This window comes from Onychostoma macrolepis, chromosome 07 (genome assembly GCF_012432095.1).
Source record: "Onychostoma macrolepis isolate SWU-2019 chromosome 07, ASM1243209v1, whole genome shotgun sequence".
Taxonomy (NCBI): domain Eukaryota; kingdom Metazoa; phylum Chordata; class Actinopteri; order Cypriniformes; family Cyprinidae; genus Onychostoma; species Onychostoma macrolepis.
Genome location: NC_081161.1, coordinates 11768737 through 11791438, shown reverse-complemented (window position 1 = coordinate 11791438; position 22702 = coordinate 11768737). Strand labels below are relative to the sequence as shown.

At 34.7% G+C, this 22702-nt stretch overlaps 1 protein-coding gene across 1 annotated transcript; it reads left to right on the top strand.

Moving 5' to 3' along the window:
• Window positions 1-11693: 11693 nt before the first annotated feature.
• Window positions 11694-16934, top strand: sox32 (SRY-box transcription factor 32). The gene is made up of 3 exons (XM_058782847.1): window positions 11694-11764; window positions 15594-16056; window positions 16252-16934. Exons 2-3 carry the CDS (start codon window positions 15675-15677, stop codon window positions 16869-16871), a joined length of 1002 nt encoding a protein of 333 aa, XP_058638830.1. The 5' UTR covers window positions 11694-11764; window positions 15594-15674; the 3' UTR covers window positions 16872-16934.
• Window positions 16935-22702: the final 5768 nt, after the last annotated feature.

Genomic DNA, 22702 nt, shown 5'->3' with positions numbered 1-22702 from the left:
CTACAAAGGGAACAGAAATACAGAGTTTTAGTTTCCTAATTAACATGGCAAATTAGGTACAAGGTATCTACAATGTTGCATTGAATTCATAGGCACTAAATTAATACAAACAATAGGCCTACATGAGGCTATAACTAAAACACGTGCCTTAACAGAAAAATGTGCAGGTATTAGGGGTGTCACGATAACCGTGATATTCAAAGCAACAATTATCGATATCGTGTTAATTTAGTGTGTGACGATTGGCGATTAAATATTGGCGATAACCGCAATATTTAAAATGAACAGGACTCTTATGATAACACATGTAAATACTCTAGCGCCAGTACCTGGTTGACCTCCAGGTGACCTCCAGTATTGCGCCTTAACCCTGACACCTGTCAAAAAAGAAGACAACACAGCACACGCAGCTACTCCGAGGAAAGCCCTGTTCAGTTATACAGAGTAAGTTGCGATTATTTTATTAGTCATAGAATGGGAAAAGTTACATTAACTTGTTAACAGAGGTTTTCAGTGTTCATATATTTAAGCAAAGGGTGATTATTTTAATAAGTACCGCGTTTTCTTTACTCGTCTTATTTTTGTATTTGCAATCAATACGGCCTGTGCGTAGTAACACTTAATTTCTTTGTTCAAATCTATTATTGACAGTTACACGATTAAAACTGATTTTGAAAAACTGAGCCACCACATTGCTATATTAAACTCTGTAAAATGCTAAGTTGGTCGCAGTGCCATGCACTTAATGCATCATCTGCAGCCGTTCTAGATGCACAATAAAACTGAATGAGCAGCGCTCTTATTGCATGACTTCAGTGGTGCTGGCGGAACTATAGGTTAAAGAGCTTAAAATACTGTTATACAAGTAACAGGTTAAAGTATCAGTTTAGATGTTAATATGGCAACACTTTACAATAAGGTTCATTAGTTAATTACATTAGTTAACATGAAATAAGAATGAACAATACTTTTATTAATCTTAGTTCATGCTAATTTCAGCATTTACTAATGCGTTATTAAAATCACAAGTTGTGTTTGTAAACATTAATTATATTCTATAGATATTGCGATATATCAATATCGTGGATTCTTATGGCCACAATAACCGTGATATGAAAAATCTAATATCGTGACAGCCCTAGCAGGTATGAAAATAAACACATTTTAGGCCTAACCATGTAAAATAGGCACTTACATGGTCAATTACACACACGCAGGAAAAACACAATAAAATGAGCAAAGCTCAGTCCTCTATACAGTACAACCACATGCAACAAAAAGGGCACATTCTTCTTCTTTTGTTTATTGGCGGTTGGCAAACCAGCTTTTAGGTGCATTACTGCCACCAACTGAACTGGAGTGTGGAACAGCAATGTGGAAGGACTACTCTTACTAACTTAAAATAAATAAATAATTGAAAATTGAAAATTTCAATAAATAAATACAAATAATTATAACTAAATACACAACACTCATATTAACTATTTAATTACTTAATTATATTACTTAATTGTATTATGTGATGCTTTTTTAATTTTATATAAGTTACCATTATGTCCAGTATGACCTATACGTAATCTTATTAGGGGTTCAAACACGTTGTGCATTGAAACCCTATTGTAATTGTAAGGATTTTTTTTATTATTATTTTTCTCCAGTAAAACAGATCGTGCAGCCCATACCGTAAGGCGTAGAGAGCTCGAACTTGGTCAGATCATAGTAGTATTGCTCGCTACTCAGATACAAAGCCTCGCCCCAATCAGCCTAATGGTGGTGCTACAGCGCAAAAAAAGTTAAAATTTAGATTTTCGTGCGAAACAGTACGTCAATTAGCATCTATACTAACGTTAGCCAAATGTTATTTGAAGCATAACTCTGGAACGGAATGAGATATCTTCACCAAACTCGGTACAAATGTGTATGAGCTCAATCTTTGGTCAAATAAAAAATAATGCGAAGCTCTGCCACTTGGGGGCGCTATAAGACTGACAAAACATAAAAACAGTGATAACTAAGCAACTGTTGGTCCGATCGACTTGAAAATTGGTATGCAGTGTCTTTGTCCAAAGGGGCACGAGTGTATATGAGGTCATTTGCGTATCTCAAAAAACATGGCCGCCATTGGCCAATTAAATTTAAACACCTATTAAACAAGGTTAACGGAGATCGATCGGAACGAAACTCGGTGGGCATGTTCAACTCATGGCCCTAAAGGCCTGTAAGAATTTTGAAAGAAATCGGCCACTAGTTGGCGCTAACGAGATTTTTTAGCTCTGTAATCACGTGGCATTTCACAAATCCACACAATCATATCATTTGATAGATCTCCTCATAATGAACAAATTTGCCTCAAGAACTATTGCTGTCAATCAAGTCGTTCATTAATTATTCACAAATATGTTAAAAACCTACTTTTGCGAACTAGTCTTTGGTTTATTGCTCAATCTCGATCAAACCACTGCAGTAATAATATCTGGACTCTCTAGATCAATAATTATCGAAAAAATGTTGAATTTTGTCCTTTGTTAGCTTTAAGTAGCTCATTTAAAAAGGGGGTGTGGTCACATACAACCATAAGCCTATAAAACCTAAACAAAAACTTTAAACTTTATGAAAGTTGGTGAAAACATGTGTCGTATGACTCTTAACAGCCATGCAAAGTTTCATGGCGATCGGGCCATAGGTGGCGCTATAACAACTAAAAAGGCCTCAAAAACACAAAATTTCTATAGAAAATGACCTCAAATTGTAGAAAATGTTCATATATTCACACAAACACTAGGCCTTCATATCATTTGATAGATCTCCTCATTCTCAGCAACTTTGCCTCTGGGACTAATGTTGTCAATCCAATCGTTCATTAAATATTCTCAATTATGTTAAAACCTACTTTTGCGAACTAGTCTTTGGTTTATTGCTCAATCTCGATCAAACCACTGCAGTAATAATATCTGGACTCTCTAGATCAATAATTATCGAAAAAATGTTGAATTTTGTCCTTTGGTTAGCTTTAAGTAGCTCATTTAAAAAGGGGGTGTGGTCACATACAACCATAAGCCTATAAAACCTAAACAAAAACTTTAAACTTTATGAAAGTTGGTGAAAACATGTGTCGTATGACTCTTAACAGCCATGCAAAGTTTCATGGCGATCGGGCCATAGGTGGCGCTATAACAACTAAAAAGGCCTCAAAAACACAAAATTTCTATAGAAAATGACCTCAAATTGTAGAAAATGTTCATATATTCACACAAACACTAGGCCTTCATATCATTTGATAGATCTCCTCATTCTCAGCAACTTTGCCTCTGGGACTAATGTTGTCAATCCAATCGTTCATTAAATATTCTCAATTATGTTAAAAACCTACTTTTGCGAACTAGTCCTAGGTTTTTTGCTCCATCTCGATCAAACCACTGCAGTAATAATCTCTGGACTCTCTAGATCAATAATTATCAAAAAAATATAGAATTTTGTCTTTTGGTTAGTTGTAACGGGGTCATTAAAAAAGGGTTGTGGCCAAATATACCCAGAAGCCTATAAAACCTAAACGAAAACTCGAAACTTTATGAAACTTGTTGAAAACATGTGTCAGATGACTCTTAACAAGCTTGCAAAGTTTCATGTATATTGGACCATAGGTGGCGCTATAACAGTTAAAAAGGCCTCTAAAACACAGTATTTCTATAGTAAATGACCTCAAATTGCAATAAAATGTTCAAAATATTCACTTATACACTATATCTTCATATCATATGATAGATCTTCTCATTCTGAACAACTTTTCCTGTGGGACCAATGCTGTCAATCAAACTGTTCATTTAAATATTTGAGATTATTTAAAAAAAAAAAATACTTGAACTAGACATGGTTTTTAAAATCAAAATCAATAAAATCAGTGCAGTACTATTCTGTAGACATTCACATTTTTGAATGTGAATATTAAGATCCAGGTGAAATTGAGATGAGATCAATTCAAACTCAATTCCTGAACGGCCACAGCTCTGCAGAGTTTAGCTCCAACCAGCTCTAATGCTGCCTTCACGTGCTATCGGAATTATCGTAAATACGAATTTCCTAATCGGAAATTGGACGTGAAAGGCCTCTCAAGTTGTATTTACTACTGGGAAATTCGGAAATAATTTTGAACACAGAGTTTCCGAGTTTGGCGGGTCATAAACTTTAAAAATGGTGGAGGGGACAACCATGCTGCTGTCAATGCTGTTCTCAGAACAACTACATTGTTTTGTCTTGTCGCTAAAGTAGTGTATTTATAGGCTAGATATGAACAATAATTCGAAGCATATTGTATGTTTTATAAGCAGTGAAATAAGCATGTATTTGACCGAAATTCCAGAATTGTCAGAAAACTGCATGTGTAGTGCGGTGAATGTTTATATGATTGTCAACCAATGGGATGCTACATTTTATCCTTTACGACAAGCTCGTAATCACGGCTTCATAAGTGGGAAATTGAACTTTTACGATAGCACGTGAAGGCAGCATAACTCGCACCTGTTTGGAAGTTTCTAATCCTGAAGACCTTGATTAGCTGGATCAGGTGTGTTTGATTAGGGTTGCAAAACTGTGCAGAGCTGTGGCCCTCCAAGGAACTGAGTTTGAGAACACTGATGTAAATGAATAGAGGTAACAACTTATTGTTTTATTTGTTCATATAACTGTTTTTAAAGGCAGTGTTGGGGAGTAACTAGTTACATGTAATATAATTACAGAATTCAATTACAAAATGAATGCAACTGTAATCTGTTACAGTTACAGTTACCTAGAAAAAAATGTGTAATTAAATTACAGTTACTTATGAAACTGTTAACAATTACAAAGGAGGTTGGATCTGAATCATTTCAGTGCACACACACACAAACACAAATAAACAAACACAGATTTAACTGATTTCTTTCCCAAATTGCATTGACTTCTTTAAAATATGAGAAACCAATGTTTCAGGAGTTTAGGACACAGAGAAGGATACGTGCTTATTCGATAACTGTTTTATTTTCTGTTTGGGTTTATGTATATGCTTTATTTTTTAAGATTTAAGATTTTTCCCCAAAGAATTGTTAGATGCCAGTGTTTCCTGTCATAGCTATGCAAAGATTTGATATCAAAAACAGTATCATAGCTATTAAACTATATCTTATGATTTTAAATTTACATTTAACCTCAGAACGATCTCAAGGTAAAACGTTTTTGTGGTGGCTGTGCTTTAAAATTAAATTATTTCTAAATGAGATTGACAGACAGCAACCTAGTAATTGTGTTGCAACCTTCAATATAGTTGACCATTTTACATACTTGGGTATAAAAATTGTACCAAAACTAGGAGATGTTATGCAAGTTAACTATGATCCACTTCTTGAGAATGTCAGTACCTCTATTGAAAGATGGATGTCCTTACCCATATCTTTAATTGGTAGAATAAATATTTTAAAAATGAATATTTTGCCAAAATTTTATATTTATTCCAGAACATTCCTCTGCCTCCCCCTAAACATCTATTTCAATGACTTAAAAAAAATGTTCACTAAATTCATTTGGAATAACAGATGTTCCAGACTCCGTCTAACACTTCTATATTTACCATATGATAGAGGAGGTCTACTGTGTCCTAATTTTCATTGGTATTATTGGGATGTGCAACTTAGAACAATTATGTTTTATTTTTTATCTCAGGACTGCCCGTCTTGGGTGGATATGGAATCGGCTGCCATTAATTCTGGTCTGCCTTTAAATTTGTGTTTATATTCTTCAGAATTGAAAGATCTTAAAAAAAAAATCTTAAAAAAAAAAATGTTTCCAATCCTATAGTTATAAATATGATAGCCGTATGGTTTGATGTGAAAAAGTATCTAGGTGCCTTCTACCCTTTATCTTGTTTTAGTCCCATTTGGGGCAATGAAAAATTTAAACCAGGCAGATTAGATGCAGGTTTCAAGATTTGTGCTGACAAGGGCATTCGAAAGATAGCAGATCTATTTGTTAACAATACTCTTATGTCATTTGAGGAAATAGTTAATACATACAATATTCCTACAAAACATTTCTTTAAGTATTTACAAATAAGAAATTTTATCCTCAAATCACAAAATAATTCCCTCGATATGCCACCATTGTCTATTTTGGAAAAAGAAGTGACAAGAAATTGTGGTAACACTTTATTTTGATGGTCCCTTTTGAACATTCTGTTGACACTAAGTAATGTTGCAACTACATGTCAACAAACTCTCATAAGAGTATTAGTAGACTGTCTGCTTCATATCTACTAACTCCTTATTGTGTTGGTTTCCCAACAGATATTGTACTGACTATAAGTAACTTTGCAAGAACGTGTCAACTTAATCTAACCCTAACCCTACCAGTCAACTAATACACTACTAACACTCTAATGAGAGTTAGTAGAAATGTAGGTGCAACATTACTTATAGTCAATAGAATGTGTTAAAGGGACCATCAAAATAAAGTGAAACCGAAATTGTTTTAGTAAAGGTTTAATTTCTTCATTATATAATATGCTGGTGTCAGGATCAAAGGATTCTTCAAATAGTAAATTGGAAGCTTGGAGATCGGATCTTAAGGATGATATTCAGATGGAGGACTGGATGGAAGCATGCAAGGAAGCTCAATCACTAACAATGAACACACGAATGAAACTGCTACAATATAAATGGCTGATGAGGATTTATATAACTGCAGTTTTATTGCATAAATATAATGAAAATATCCCAGATCATTGCTTAAGATGCAGCTATTTTAAAGGAAGGCTATATCACTGTATATGGGAGTGTGAAGAAGTTAGGAATTTTTGGAAAGAAGTGAAAGGAATGATAGAAAAGGTCCTTGATGTTAACATACCACTGTCACCTTTAATCTTTTTATTTCATTTATATCCTAAGGAGATCAAGTTAAAAAAGACAGAGTATATATTTATAAATATATGTATTCTTCAAGCGAAACGGCTTATTTCTTTAAACTGGAAAAGTATATATGCACCAAACATAGGACGATGGCTGAAAGAAATGGTATCAAATATGTTAATGGAAAAGATAACTTGTATATTAAGAGATAAATACATAATTTTTGATGGAGTTTGGGGATCTTTCAAAATGTTTTTAAAATGTGGTGGAGTTGGAAATATGTTGATAGAAGACTAAAAAAAAACAAAAAAGGTGATATTGTATATTAATGTAAAATACTGAGAAGGTTTTTGTTTGTTTGTTTGTTTTTTGTGTGTATGTTTTCTCTGTTACATGGAAATTTATATGTACATGTGTACTGTTAAAATTCAATAAAAAAATAAAAATAATCAAAAAAATTATTATATAATCATAATTCAAGCCATGAAGGATTTTGAAAGTCTGACAGTATGCAGAGAGAGAGAGAGAGAGAGAGAGAGAGAGATTTGTACATATAATTGCCTAAAAAAAAATCTGAGTCACGTACATTGGAAAGTAAAAAAAAGTATTTTCAAAAACTTTACATAGGAAATTACAAATATATATATATATATATATATATATATATATATATATATATATATATATATATATATTTTTTTTTTTTATATAACATAAATATTTTACAAAATATTTTTGAATCCAAAATTGCTATAAAATTAAGGCCTTATGTCTAAATAAGTTATGTTCCAAATTTGAAGTTGATATAGTTACATTTTAGGACTAGATGGTATGGTACTATCCCATATTATTATTGCACCTGCCTGAGATAAGTGTGAAACAATGTAGAGCATCTTGAGTGGTAGTACCAGGAGTAGGGAAGAGGGTATAGAGAGAAGTTCCTGTGAGAATTTATTGAGGGCGTTATACCACAAACAGCCACTGGGTGCCATCAAAACTCCATACATTTGTATTTATTTTATTTTATTTTATTTTATTTATTTTTTTTTGATGCATTTTTCTGTCACAAATGTCTAAATTTATCTGTCAATATTATTTATATCAATAAATAACCACCAGATATGGAATCTTGAGACTCAGACCTTTCCAACTTTGTATTTTGTCAAGATTATAAAAATTCTGATTCTAAAAGACCATAATATATTTTATATGACACTTGACTCCACCCATTTACCATTTCCATTTCCATGGTAACTCAATGTCTGATTTAAAAATGTGGATCACGGGATGAATTCTGAGGTTTTAAGCTTTCAAATGATATATAATTTATGATAATTACTAAAATATGTGATAGAGAAAAAAGACAACGAAAAAAGATCCTCCCATAGAAAACCATAAACACTTAATATGGATTAATGTATTGAGATTCATTAAGTACAATTAAAAGATCAAATTCGATATATAGGCTAGTTTATTAATTTAATGTAGGCCTACTAAAAGAGGGTTTTGCTGTATTGAGAGGAAAAGTGAAAGTTTGTGCATTGTGTTCATGGCCATCTGCTTGCCTTGTATAGGCCTACATTAAATTAATAAACTAGCCTATATAGGCCTATCGAATTTAATCTTTCTCAAAAAACATGACACTTCCATGTTTTTAGCTTCTTTCACGCTTAACTTAAGGACAATGTGTTTTTGTGGCTGTTTTGAGAATAAAATAATAATATATAGGGCCTATATATATATATATATATATATATATATATATATATATATATATATATATATATACATACATACATACATAAACACACACACACACACACACACAGCGGTAAAATAAGTATTGAACACGTCACAAATTTTCCCAGTAAATATATTTCTTAAGCTGCTGTTGACATTTTCTCCAGATGTCGGTAACAACCTAAGTAATCCATACATACAAAGAAAACAAAACAAATAAATTCAGAAATTAAGTTATGTGTGATAAAGTGGAATGACACAGGTAAAAAGTATTGAACTACTGAAATTTAATACTTTGCTATTATTTAATCACTGAACGTGTCATCAGCTCAACTTAGGGACTGTGTAGTTTTTTTTTTCTTATTCACACTTTTTAGGCACCCTGTTACTTTGTTTATTTTTTAGAAAAGAATAATAAACTATTTTGAAATTTAAATATTAAGGCAGTTCCAGCTTGAATCCAGCCTCTTATGAAGACTTCAGATGGCCCAACATCTTTGAATAGATGACACTTACCCTTCCAAGGACTTCAGAGCATCAACTCTGCATGATTATACAAAATTACCATGTTGTCATTGCTTTAAAATACACAAAAATTTCAGACATTTTTACTGTAGCGTTCTGAATGTATACAGGTAGACTCGTAAATTTGACATAAATGACAATACAACAACAGGACGATTTGCATTATTGGTCCAATTGGAGGCGCTATATCTCAGCTGCCTTTGAGGGTGCCTTAAAAAAAGTTATAGGCCTACTAGGGTCTTATTTCCAAGGCACTTCACGCTAAATTTCAGATTACTTGAGCATTTTGAAGATAATTTTGACAGATCAGGAGAAAATGCATCATTGGCCTAACTGAAGGCGCTATCGCTCAGCTGCCTTTGAGGGTGTTTTAAAAGTTATACTTTGGCATTATTCCCAAGGCACTTGACTGTCACCATGCAAAATTTCAGATGTTTTTACTGTAGCATTTTGAAGTTATGGACCAATGAATTTGGCAGATATGACAATACAGTAACAGCAGCAATTGCATTGTTGGTCCGATTGGAGGTGCTATATCTCAGCTGCCTTTGAGGGTGTGTTAAAAGTTCCACTATGGCCTTATTCACAAGGCACTCGACTGTCAACATGCAAAATTTCAGACATCTTTACTTTAAAATGCTACAGTAAAAATGTCTGCAATTTTGCATGGTAACAGTCAATTCCTTTGGAAATAAGGCCCTTTTAACGCCTTTTATAACTTTTAACACATCCTAAAAACCAGCTGATATATATCACCTCCAATTGGGCCAATACTGCAATGGCTCTTCTAACTGTATTGTCAGATTGTGCCTAGAACTTCAAAATAGTACAGTAACGAACAATGCATTGGCTCTTTCAACTCAGTTTAGTTCACATTTATTTTATTTATGTATGTTACAACAGTCTTTTATGAGATTATATCAGAAAATACAGCTTGAAGCTACAAATTACAGTATTTGCAACTATCATATGCATTTTAAAGCAATGACAACATATTTATTTTGTATAATCATCCAGAGTTGTTCTGAAGGGGGTCATCTTTTCAGAGGTCTTGGGTTATATGAGGTCTTCATAAGAGGCTTAAAGTCATTTTCACTAATATCTTGGTGTCTAATATCTTTACATTTCAGAATAGTTCAAAATAAATCTTTTCTAGAAATAGACGCAGTAACAGGTTGCCGGAAAAAAAAGACATGGTCCTGAGCTGATGACAAGTTCAGTAATTAAATAATACTGTAATTATATTATTTATCATTAAGTAAATATCAGTATTATTTGCATTTTAAAATAATTGATTATTCTTTCATTCTGAAAACAAAAACAACAAAGTCCTTTAAAATACATGGAGAGAGAAAAAAAGAAGAAGAGGAAAACCTGCGCGGCCCCTAAATTGAGCTTGAATAAGAAGTTACAAACACGGAAGCGTCACGTTTTTTTTTTGTTTGTTTTTTTAAAGTGGAACGTATAGCATCAATAAGAAGCTGTGAAGAAGAAGCTGGATTCAGCCTCGTTGTGTGCAAATATTTAAACCATGTATGTTACAACTAACCCCGTGTTAGTTTGTGCTCCGTGCACCCCTACAAGCACTGCGCTTAATATGACACTGAATGAGAGTTGAAGAAAGTGCTAAATAGGACTGTTTAAAAATAATATTAAAAACATTTTATGAGGATAATATGACTACACTCTTTAGTGGGGGGTTTACTAACCAAAATAAGTCTTATAAATATATATGTGTAAGCTATATAAGTCAAAGTCAAAAGCAGTAAGCCTGAAACAAATGTCTGTGTGATATAGGTGTTAGGATAAGAGCAGAATACAGTGCATTTGCCTGCTGTGACATACAGTAGTTGATCACAGTTTGCTGAGAAGTGAACAATGGACAGCACTGATAACAGTCTTATCACATACCAAAGAATACAATCAAGTAGGCTACCACTGAAAACCTGTAAGTTGTAACATTCCTGTCTCTTCCACATATGCATATACACTAAAATGATGAGCCACTCTGTGTGACCCTAGCTAGAAAAATGGTCTGATGTATTGGGTTCTAGCCCTTGCAGGGGTAAAAAATCATACCATATCAGAGAAAGGATTGCATATGTATACATTTCTTTCATTAGATTAAACAGAACGAAAGAAGAAGAAAAAAAAACAGTTCAGATCTAGGTATGTTCACTATACTGTATGAAGTCTGACAACTGGATTCTAATTTTAAGCATCCCATTGTCAGTTTATAGGGAATATATGTATAAATTACATCATCATTTATAAATGATCATCTCATCTATGGAGATTCTGTTGAGTCTGTTACTTGAGTGATCTTTAAGAGGCGGGGTACCATTGTGTTTCACTAATGAGGGCTCTGTAAGCATGGAGTCCCCACAGGGGTCTTGTAATCCATTGTGTGTTGGCATGTGTGTGTGTGTGTGTGTGTGCTTTGCAGACCAGACTTCTGTTTGAGGAGGAGGCGTTGGCAATACATTCACATGTGTGTGTTCACTTTGACAGACTTACAGAGAATACGAGAGATGGAGAAGAGAAGAAGGAGAGAGACTGGGTGAATTGAATGTTTGTTATCTGTCAGTTATCTGTCTCCACCACCTGCTGAGCCAATACAATACTAGGTACACATTGGTTATTTAATGCGCTCCATCAGACAGCACTGTATGTAAGCTTCTGTATTCATAATTTAATCACTAAGGATGTTTTTCTTCTTCGTCGTCTTCTTCTTCTTCTTCTTCTTTGTTATTCTGAATGATAAAAGGTAACAGTGTGCTCAGGACAATATACCCATTCACACAATAAGGACAATTAATACAATCAAGCTCAAGAGTATCACATATTTTATATGAATTAACACACACCCAGGCACTACAGAGGCTGGCTGTTGAGGCTACCTGAGTTGGGTCACATATATGCTCATACACCTGTATTACAATCACAAACTGCTATCACAGAAATAAGAATAAAAGGTTTGCCAGACGTATATAAGTCTGAATTTATTGGATACAGAGGTCCAGTGCTTTTAAGCAAAATTTAAACAATAACTCTAAAACGATTTTGGACTTTGAATCGAAAACAACCGAAACTAACATTATTGTATTCACGCTGAGTCGCTCAAACTAATTAACTAGCCCCATTATCACTCTTAACTATAGCGCAGCCCAGCGCAAGCGATGTTATGCTCGGATGTGGATTCCAGTCGTAAATCTGACAGTGTAAGTGAGTGTGAACAACCAAGGTTTTCAGAAGAAAGGAATCATTTATTAGTGTAAGCATTAATGCACAAAAGATGTATGTTTATTGGTGTAGTGCCATTTCGCACCATTCAAATGTAAATTTTACCTCCTATTAAGTGTATTCCCAGTTTGGCATCAAAAGACAGTAGGTTTTTAAAATGTATTTACTTATTTATTTATTTGTTTGTTTGTTTGTTTATTATAAATTCATTTTATAATTAAACGCTAAAACTATAGCCTACTCAAAATCTGCACCGCATTTATAGATGGCAGATGTAGGCTAATCAATATCAAAAGAAAACAAAACAATTAAAATAAAATTATGTATTGCATTTACATCTCATTCTAGTGAAATTTAAATATTTTAATGATGTTACGGAAGTCTTTTATGATGTAGCCTACCCTCATATACCTTTGCTACTTTTAAGATTACTTTAAAGTTTAACAGCTTTTCATCATAATCATCAGGAGATCGAATTAGTCTCCAATTAACAAATAGGCCTACTCAATCATGTGGGTCTTGTGAGCCAAATGATAAAACAAGACGCTCGACTACAATTCGATTAGCTCCAGTACCATTAGACTGTCTAACATGTATTATTCTCAAATCGTATCGATTAACGAACAGTCCTCTCTTATAGCTTTGTCAAAGGCAGGCCGCTGGTTTCGCTGCTTCGTGGGCCAGACCGTAAGATAAAATCTAAACCTTGATCATTGCCGTCATTGAATTAACTGCGCGGCTATTTCTGATCAGACGAGTCTGTGTTTAATCAAGGTGTCAAAGCTTTTCATGATTCTATTATGGCTGCCATAGCTGACTGCCCTGCCCGAGGGCATTTACAACCAGCCCGAATCTCTCACAACACAAGGGCAACAGGTGCATCAGATTTGCCTGTGGTCTCTGAGCTCAGTTGTCTGTAGGGGATTTTAATATAGCCAATTATAGAATGACAGTTCTGTCTAGTGTATGATATGAATATAGTATAATTTCAAATGTACACAAAATAGTGTATTAGGCCTACAACACCTAGTCTATCAGTCATCTATCAGGATTTTCCTTCAAGTGTCTAAATTAATTTGATTCAAAAGCAGAGTTTTTGATGAAGGTTACTGACTCAAAAATAAAATAAAATAAAATAAATACGACTGTGCACCTTTAGTTGCTTTTATGATTTACCTAGGTCTTTGTTTTAGTCGTCATTCCTATTAATTAGAATACTTTAGGCACACTCTTAGAAATAAAGGTACAAAAGCTGTCACTGGGGCGGTACCTTTTCAAAAGGTACATGTTTGTACCTAAAGGGTCCATTTTGGTACCTTAAAGGTACATATTAGTACTTAAAGTGTACATATTTGAACCTAATAGGTACAAAAGTGTACCTTTTGAAAAGGTACCGCCCCAGTGATAGCTTTTGTACCTTTATTTCTGAGAGTGCATGAATGCTACTGGCCATCAGGAGCACCGAGACATTCCCGGTGGGCCGGTCGAGTACTGGGCCGATCGCAGAAGCGAGGGAGACCGCCCCCATATTAGGCGCTGTTTTTAAATTACAGAGCATGTGAAACTGCAAAAAGGAAATTCTCCAAATGTGTGAAGCGGCGCTACCCTATGCATTAGCTAGCCGCGCCTAAAAGCAGAGCGGGATATGACACAGACTTGTGTTATACAGTCGTGTGATATGAGAACATTAAAAGGTTCTGTAGTAATGCTGGCTGAAAGCAACCACAACAATGTAAACTGCATGACGAGGTAAATTGAAAAAGCCAATAGCCTACATAATTACAAGCTTGTCAATTCAGCACCATAGAAATTTAACTTGCAATTATTAACACTGCACAAATAGCCTATTGTTTTGGCTGAATGCATTTATTATAAATGGTACTGTGATTACGTTAAGTATTGGGTAATGTTTTTCTTTTGTATAAGTTGTTTTTGTAGTTTCTACATCTTTATTGATTTTTTAATTACAAATTACTAATAGTTTTAATTAATTTTAACTGAAGTAAAATGTTTATTCAATAGAGCTTGATTAAAGATAATGATCAGTGTCTTATATAAATTAAATGTTAACTATTTACAAATGTTTAATTTGTATTTATTCTGTGGAACATAAAAGATCATAAAAAAAATAATAAAATCCAATACATTTTTGTCTATACAGTAGAAATCAAGGATATCCAAAATGGTTTGGTAACATTCTACAAAATATCTTCGTTTGCGTTCCATAGAAGAAAGTAAGTCTTACAGGTTTGGAACGACATGAGAGTGAGGAAACAATGAGAGAATTTAATAGCAGTAAAGTTTCTGCGTTCTAGCTCAAAATCATTGCTTTACTGTCAATTGCCTTTCTATGTGACAACGTTAAGTTTGTTGTATTTACTGAGAATTCAGTAATATCTATCATTATTTGTTTCTGTCCCGTTTTATTTATTCATTTATTTACTCCAATTTAAAGTCCTATGACCCAGCAAAACATGCACGAGGAACTCGTGGGCAGGATGGGCTGGATTTGTCCAGCGCCGACATTTATCCTCAGTCCAGCCCTGGAATAGGCTACTTGTAACATTTTTCAAAAATGATCGAAGTGGGCTTTATTCATATCATTGCAGTGCATCCTGTATCATTTATACTTGTAATATGTACAGACCACGGCGTGCCCTGTAGAGAAATACTTTTGTGGAGCTGAAATGACATCTTTTCGGTAAAAGAAGGGTAATAAGGGAACGCTTACAGTTTAAAATGCGATGTGATTCGATCTTGTATGCAATGATAGATTCTCCTTTCACTTTATGAAACATTTAAGGAAAAATTGTCTGTTGGATGGTATAAAAAAACTTAGGAATGGGATTTCAATCCTATTTAAAAAAAAAAAAAAAAAAATCCTAATGGGATTAAACAAACCAAATATCGGATAAACTGATTTATTAATTTATTGGCTTTAGGTTTATCAAAACTTATTCTTTTTTTATAGGATTTTAATTTAGCCTGTATGAATGGTTCTAAAATATGGTTTCAATTAGCTATTTCTGTTTCTGTTAGCTGCTTTTTTTTTTTCTTTTAGCAGTCTATGAGCATCCCTTTTTTCGAAGGGATATTTAATGGAAATTCACGATGAATATTTTGATACCTGTCTACTGGACAGGCTACGGATTTATACAATTTTATTTATTTATTTATCTATTTATTTTTATATACACATTTCGTTCGCAACAGGGACATCAGCGTTATCACCAAGGTGAAACTTCTGGCGCTTCACACCTTTAATCCACTCCTCTGCGCCCCCATTGGTCCGCTATGCTTTTAAAGCCCTGCTTGATCTTTGAGGTGCACCAGGGTGAACTTCTCATCAGGCAGAACAGAATGTATCTCGACCGGATGCTCCCCGAACTCGAAATGGATCCAACAATGATGCTTGAGAATCAACAGTGCCACTACGTGCCACATCAGCAGAAAGAGCCGCGTAGGACGTTTCATTGTCCCTTGTCGGGTCCATCAAGCCCGGTGTCGGTAGAGTCTGAATCCAGCTGCTCAGAATCCAGCCCTGAAGCGAAAGCGCCCGTGGAAACTCGAGTGAGACGTCCTCTAAATGCGTTCATCATTTGGACCAAAGAGGAGCGCAGACGCCTAGCGCAGCTAAACCCTGACCTGGAGAACACTGACCTCAGTAAAATTCTTGGTGAGTGCGAAACTTTTTCTGTAATTACTTGTTAAATTAAAACATTAAGTCGGTTTGAACTGTAAAAGCCTAGTGTAATATGAATTTGATATTTTTTGTAAATGAAGACAGAAATCAAATGATCAGTCTAGTATTACTATATCCGTAACTTACACATAGCCTACTCTAATATTGTTTAAATCGTTTTTGTTATAGGCAAGACATGGAAGGCCATGTCTCTGGCAGAGAAGCGTCCTTACATGCAAGAAGCAGAAAGACTACGAATCCAACATACCATTGACTATCCCAACTACAAATACCGGCCCCGTCGACGAAAGTGCAACAAGCGTGGCAGCAAGACGGCTTCAAATGAGACTGTCCGTGCTCCAAACGCCTCTTTTCACCTTAGATATATGTTACAAGGTCAAGTCGCACAGAAACCATACAATCAAATAAACTCCTATAAGCTCCCACACAGTGGGTTTTCATTCGAAAACCACTCTTCATCATATCACTTTGAAGCAACATCATCAAATGGAAACATGATGTTCCATGGTGGTGCAACATTACTGAACTCATCTTCTGTACATTTACCTCTGGCTAATTACTCAGAGTCGCTGTTGTATTCGCAGCATTCTATGCAGCAGAATGGGGTGGAACTCTGTGATCGATGGGGTACGGAGGTATGTGCATGTGCATGTGTACTGTGTTTGGGTGGACCTTCTCTGGAGTTCTACCTAGAACAAGTGAGATCGGACATGTTGGACCAGCTTGACCGCAGTGAATTTGACCAGTACCTCAATCCAGCACAGCCTGTGGACCACAACAACGAGTGACCATAAATATAAACTTTGAATACTGCCATCCAGAGACTTCAATGATGAAAGTTTATTTTCTACTGCCAGTGCAATGAATTCTTACTGTGAGACAGTGGATATTGTATTAAATAGTGTTTATTTATATGTAATGCAAACGTTGCTGGTCATGCCAGTGTTTAACTTTAGTTCAGTGTGTATTTATAGATTTTTTTTTTTTTTTACTTGAGAAAATATTAGCTTTTAGGATGGTATAAATAAAATATCTGTCAATATATATATATATATATATATATATATATATATATATATATATATATATATATTATTATTATTATTATTTTTTATTCAATTAAAAAATGTTGAATGAAATAAACAAAAGTTTGACACCATTTGCTTTTGAAAGCTTTTTGTGAATAATTTCACTATTTCTTGAGAAATGTTTGTCATATCATATTCATCATTTATCATAATTGACAGCAAAGACAATGTATCAAAATGTCTACAAAAATAAGCTGCACAGCTGTCTTCAACTGGGATAATGTGACACTGAAAACTTAAGTAATGGAGTTATGGCCGCTGTGACAGCACATAAATAAATTACATTGGAAATGCATTAAAATATAAAATAATTATTTTGAATTGTAACGATATTATACAAAATGTATTTTATTTTTTTACTACATTTTTATAAAATACATGCAGCTTTGGTGAGAAATAGAGACTTCTCCCTTAGCAGCAATCACAATTCCCTCATGAAACACACTTCACAGCCAGAAATGTGGAACTGGGCAGGGCAGTATAATTTTGGCGAACGTTAATACTGTGAAATAATACTGTCCCACTGGACTGTCTTGCCTTTGTGCCTAGAGTCACAATCTTCTCAGCAAACACACTTCACAGCCAGAAAAGCCACTAGCATGAATGTAATGTGCTGTGAACCTGTAAAATGGGCAGAATAATTTTGATTATTTTGATGGCTGCAACACACTCCAAATAAGTTGGGACAGAGGCAAAAATAAAAGTGAACAGTTTATAGAATATCCAAATTATACTGTTTTGAAACAGTTCACAGTAAGCAGGTGAATTGGTAATAGGTGCGGGTATCATGTTTGGGTATAAAAGGAGCATCTCTGTCTTGGTAAGCAAATCTCGATCATGGCTCATCACTTTGTACCAAATTTCATGAGAAAATTGTCAAACCAATCAAAAATCACATTTCTCAATGCCAAATCGCAAATAATTTAGGTCTTTCGCCAACTAGCATACATAATATTGTGAAAAGATTCAAGGAATCCAGGGAAATCTCAGTCTGTGTATCGCAAGGCAGGAAATCTCAGGTGAATGTGCATGACCTTTGATCCCTCAGATGGTATTGCATAAGAAACCGTCATGCAGCAATGTTAAATATAGCCACATGGCCTCAGGAGTACTTCGGAAAACCGCTGTCATCTAACACAGTCTGCTGCTTCCCCTTACGAAAAAAAAGTTTATTCAAGTGTGCTATTAATACTTCTTTTAAACTAAAAATAGGAAAGTATACTTTTAGTTTACTTTTTATGTACTTCTCAGAAATGGGCTTTATGTACTTATCAGAAATATACTTAAAATGACATTTAAGTATACTTGACTTATACTTAGAAAAAGTCTAAATATATTTGAGCTATACTTGTGCTCCTAGAATCCGTGTTTCCATTGTTAAATGGTAAGGGGGCGCTTGTACACATCTTCTGTACAGAATTTCCAAAAAACACAAGTGAAGAAGAAAAAGAAACAACAGATGTTTCCACTTTATCTAACATGATAATCTGACATAAAACAGCATCAAAACTGTGTAACTTCATGTAATAAAATGTTGACCAATGAAGAGGTAATAATGACTGTCAAGCTTTGGGGTGTTGACCATCTACGTTTTGATTATCATTCTGAATCCAATTCATAGTCTTTTTTCAGCTTTTTGTTCAAAGTGTTCTTTATTTCTTTATTTTTTATTTATGAAACTTAATCACATTCAAGTGTTTAAAAAAAGAATGCATGAAGCTAGAATAAAATGTTTTTGTTTACAATTAGATACCCTGTTCTTTCTTTGGATGTTTTGTATGTTCAGATATTCATATAACAAAATATATACAAATTAATACCTAAATAGGGACATAGTGGTATACTTAAAGTATGATGTAAAGTTCACTTAAAGAAAACTTATGAGTATACTTGCAGTATAAAACTACTAAACTAGTAGTTTACTGAGACTATACTTCAAAGTGTACTAAAAATGCTACTAAAAGTATTTAATTAGTAAACTATCAGTATACCTATAAGTTCACTTTTAGTATAGTTGCAGTACAAGCTAAAACGATTGATGTAAACTAGTTGTGTACTTAAAAGTATACTTTTATATACTAGAAAGTGTAGTCCCAAGGAGTATTGAAATAGTGCACTTACAAGTATACTACTAGTACACTGATATTTGTATACTTACTACATAAAGTATACTTAAAATATACTTGAACTTTACTTAAGTATACTTAATAAAATAAACTTGAAGTATACTACTTTTTGGTAAGGGTCATCAATAAACGCAACTTGAATCTCTGTTACTGTCAGTCCTCTGTTCCTGTTTTGTTGTTGTTTGCTCCCCATGCCCTAGTTTCCCCCTTGTGTTTCCTTATGCCCATATTTGGTTATCTTCCTGTTCCTGTCCTCATTACAGTTCATTATGTTCATTTGGTTCCACCTGTTTTGGATTAATTATCTAGTTTTCTCCCTAGTATTTAAACCCAGTGTTTGGCTTCCAGTGTTAAATGTCTTCCAGTGCTCCTAAGTTTGTATGCTCTATGGTTTCTTTATTAAAGTCTGTTAATTCGTTGTTGTCTCCTCGCTCCTGTAGAAGTGTGACAGTTATTAGGAGAAAGCTATACATCAATTCTAAGCAGTGATCCTGCGGGGTTCTCTGGGCCATTGTTTCCAGGAAAAAAATGGATGTCAAGTTCTCAGTCCCAAAGGGATCATCCCCCCATCCACAGACATGCTAACTGCACTTATTTAACTTAGCTCACACATTCCTTTATATTTCCAAATTTGTCTGCATCCCATAGTGTCTTTCAACAGCGATATGCTACACTGTTTTATGCAAGGTCTTGTTCTATGGAATGTTTGTACTTTATTACAACTGTATGTGTAAAACATAACCCAAATTAATTAACAGGTACTTTTGTTGATGTTCATGTTTAAGTGCAATGACAAGTGTTTATAAAATCAATACATTTTCATTAAAAAAATGTACATCCAAGCATTCAATTCAGTTAAACATTCGCATTTCTTGCAGAGTGAAATTCTTTTTAAGGTTGGTCCATGTGCAATACAAAAATGACAGCCTAGTGCACATACTGTCTCCCACCCTACCACTGGAGGAACTATCTTCCTGGAGACTTCATTTTCAACCCTGCTCCAACACAGCTGCATGTAATTTTAAAGTAATCCTGATCATCTTAATGGACGTTATGCGCAACAGACTTACGTCTGTGTCTATAGCAGGTCTTCTTGCTTCCGGTTCAAGTGTCTTGTATGTGCTTTGTTAAATATGGAGCTGTTTTACTCATGATACCTTCAAAAGAAGATTCCAAAGATGATCAGAACTAATGTCCATCCACATATGCAGATTGATATCAAACTGTTTTTATTTGTATCCTTGTCACTAACATGTAGAAATAAAAATTGAATAAAACAGGAACAATAAAAACAGCTAGGTTAGTTGGTTACTTTAAAATTCCATAGATATCAGCATTAGTTCATAGAGCAGTTAACCCTTTCTCCGACAAGCAGATTTGATGAGGATGAGATGACAGATAAGACCTGTTTACCGGGTTTGCTGAGGTGACATTCGCTATATACATCATTTGCTGGTTCAGGTGTGTTTGATTGTGGTTGGAGCTAAACTCTGAAGGACGGTAGCTCTCCTAGAGCAGGGCTGAAAATCCCTTCTGTTCATGCACTGCTCAAAACATTATGGGAACACTTACATTGGATCTTGATGAACAAAATATTCCATGTTGTAGACCTTTGCATATGTACATTGTGTAATTCGTTGAGAACAAAATTATTTGACAATGGTCAATAGAAACCAAAATCATCAACTCACTGAGGGCCAGACTCAAAATTACACCAAAAATCAAGGTTTAAAAAAAAAAAAAAGAAATTTGTTGAACGAACACACATGATTTTCATTAAAGCAACTCATAATGTAAATCAGTGTATGGCCCCCATGTGCTTGTCTGACAATGTTTGGGCATGCTCCCGATGAGTTGGAAGATGGTGTCCAGGGGGATCTCTGCCAGACCTGGAATAGAGCATTGGTGAGCTTCTGGACAGTCTGTGGTGCTACTTAGTGGCTTTGGATGCTGTGATACATAAAATCCCAGAGGTTGTCAAATGGATTCTGGTCTGGGGAATTTCAGGGCCAGTCAATGCCATCAATGCCTTGCTGTGCTCACAATGCTCTGTTGTTCTGGCGCATACGTTAGCTGCAACAGCGTAGTCGGTGCGTTTGTTTGTATGTGTGTTGTTTGAAACATCATGGAAAACTGGACAAGTTGGGTTTGGATAATTTTAATAATCATATGAATTGTAGCTGCGCTGTTTGGAGTATCCAGCTAAATGATGTCGGAGTGGGGCATGGACTCACCTATTCTCAGGATAAACTTTACTTCTTCGAAACTCTATCCACTGTCAACTAAACCCATGTATCCTCATCCCACCTGATAAAACATTAACACCCTTAAAGTGGAAAAGAGGTAAGCAAGGAGGGGTGTGCTGTAGAAGTCGTCCTTTTAAACATCCACTATCCTCAATCAATCTTTCAAATATTCGTTAAATGAAATAGTCTTGGTACATGCTAAATGTCTCATAGATGCATTTGGGCAGACAGAACAAGCAACTTGGGGTAATAGGGGGGAAGTGGGGTGTGTATGTATATGAACTTGCATTGTACACACAAGAGGATTTGTAATTCGATTTGTATTCATAAGAGGATTTGTAATCCAGACCTGGAGTTGCTCCGCCTGTGCCCTTTATCTCCTGAGGGAGTTCATGACTGTTGTGCTTAGCTATGTGTGTGTTCCACCAAATGTCAAGGGAGCAGCTGAGCAGGTAGTGTATAACAAATATCCAGACACTCGAGTACAACTTCTTGAACAGCGCCCCCAATGACCAGAGGATGCTATTACACACCTCCAAGCAAGGCTGTTTTGCACAGACTGGAAGGACTTCATATGTTCATATGTCATATGTATATATATACATACATATGTCATATGTATGTATATATATATATATATATATATATATATATATATATAAGCAATATATATAGTTGTGGTCCAAAGTTATACACCTTGCAGTATCTGCAAAATGTTAATAATTTTAGCAATAAGAGAGTAGAGGGGTAGAATCATAAAAAATTACAGTTACTGACCTGATGCAACAGATTATTCTGCAAGGTGCATGTAAACGTTTGACCACATCTGCATCACCTAAGAGGTGAATTATTGCAATCATCAGGGCAACATCGTTGTAGAAAGCTGGGAGATGTTCCTTCAAATTTCCAACAAACACCGGAATTCCACTGACCACACCATCTTCATCTTCGTCAACTTTACAAATAACCCAAATATAGATAAATATCATAAAACCCAAGAAAATTAAGAGGAAACTTTTTTAAGAGGCAGTTTTTCTCTCACACATCTTCATGAAGCCTGTTCCTGTATTTACCATGGCTGGCACAGCAAAGCTGCTGTCCTCTTCCTTTGGATTGTTACCTGTAAAATATTTGATGATTAGAGGGGGATCTGTAAATG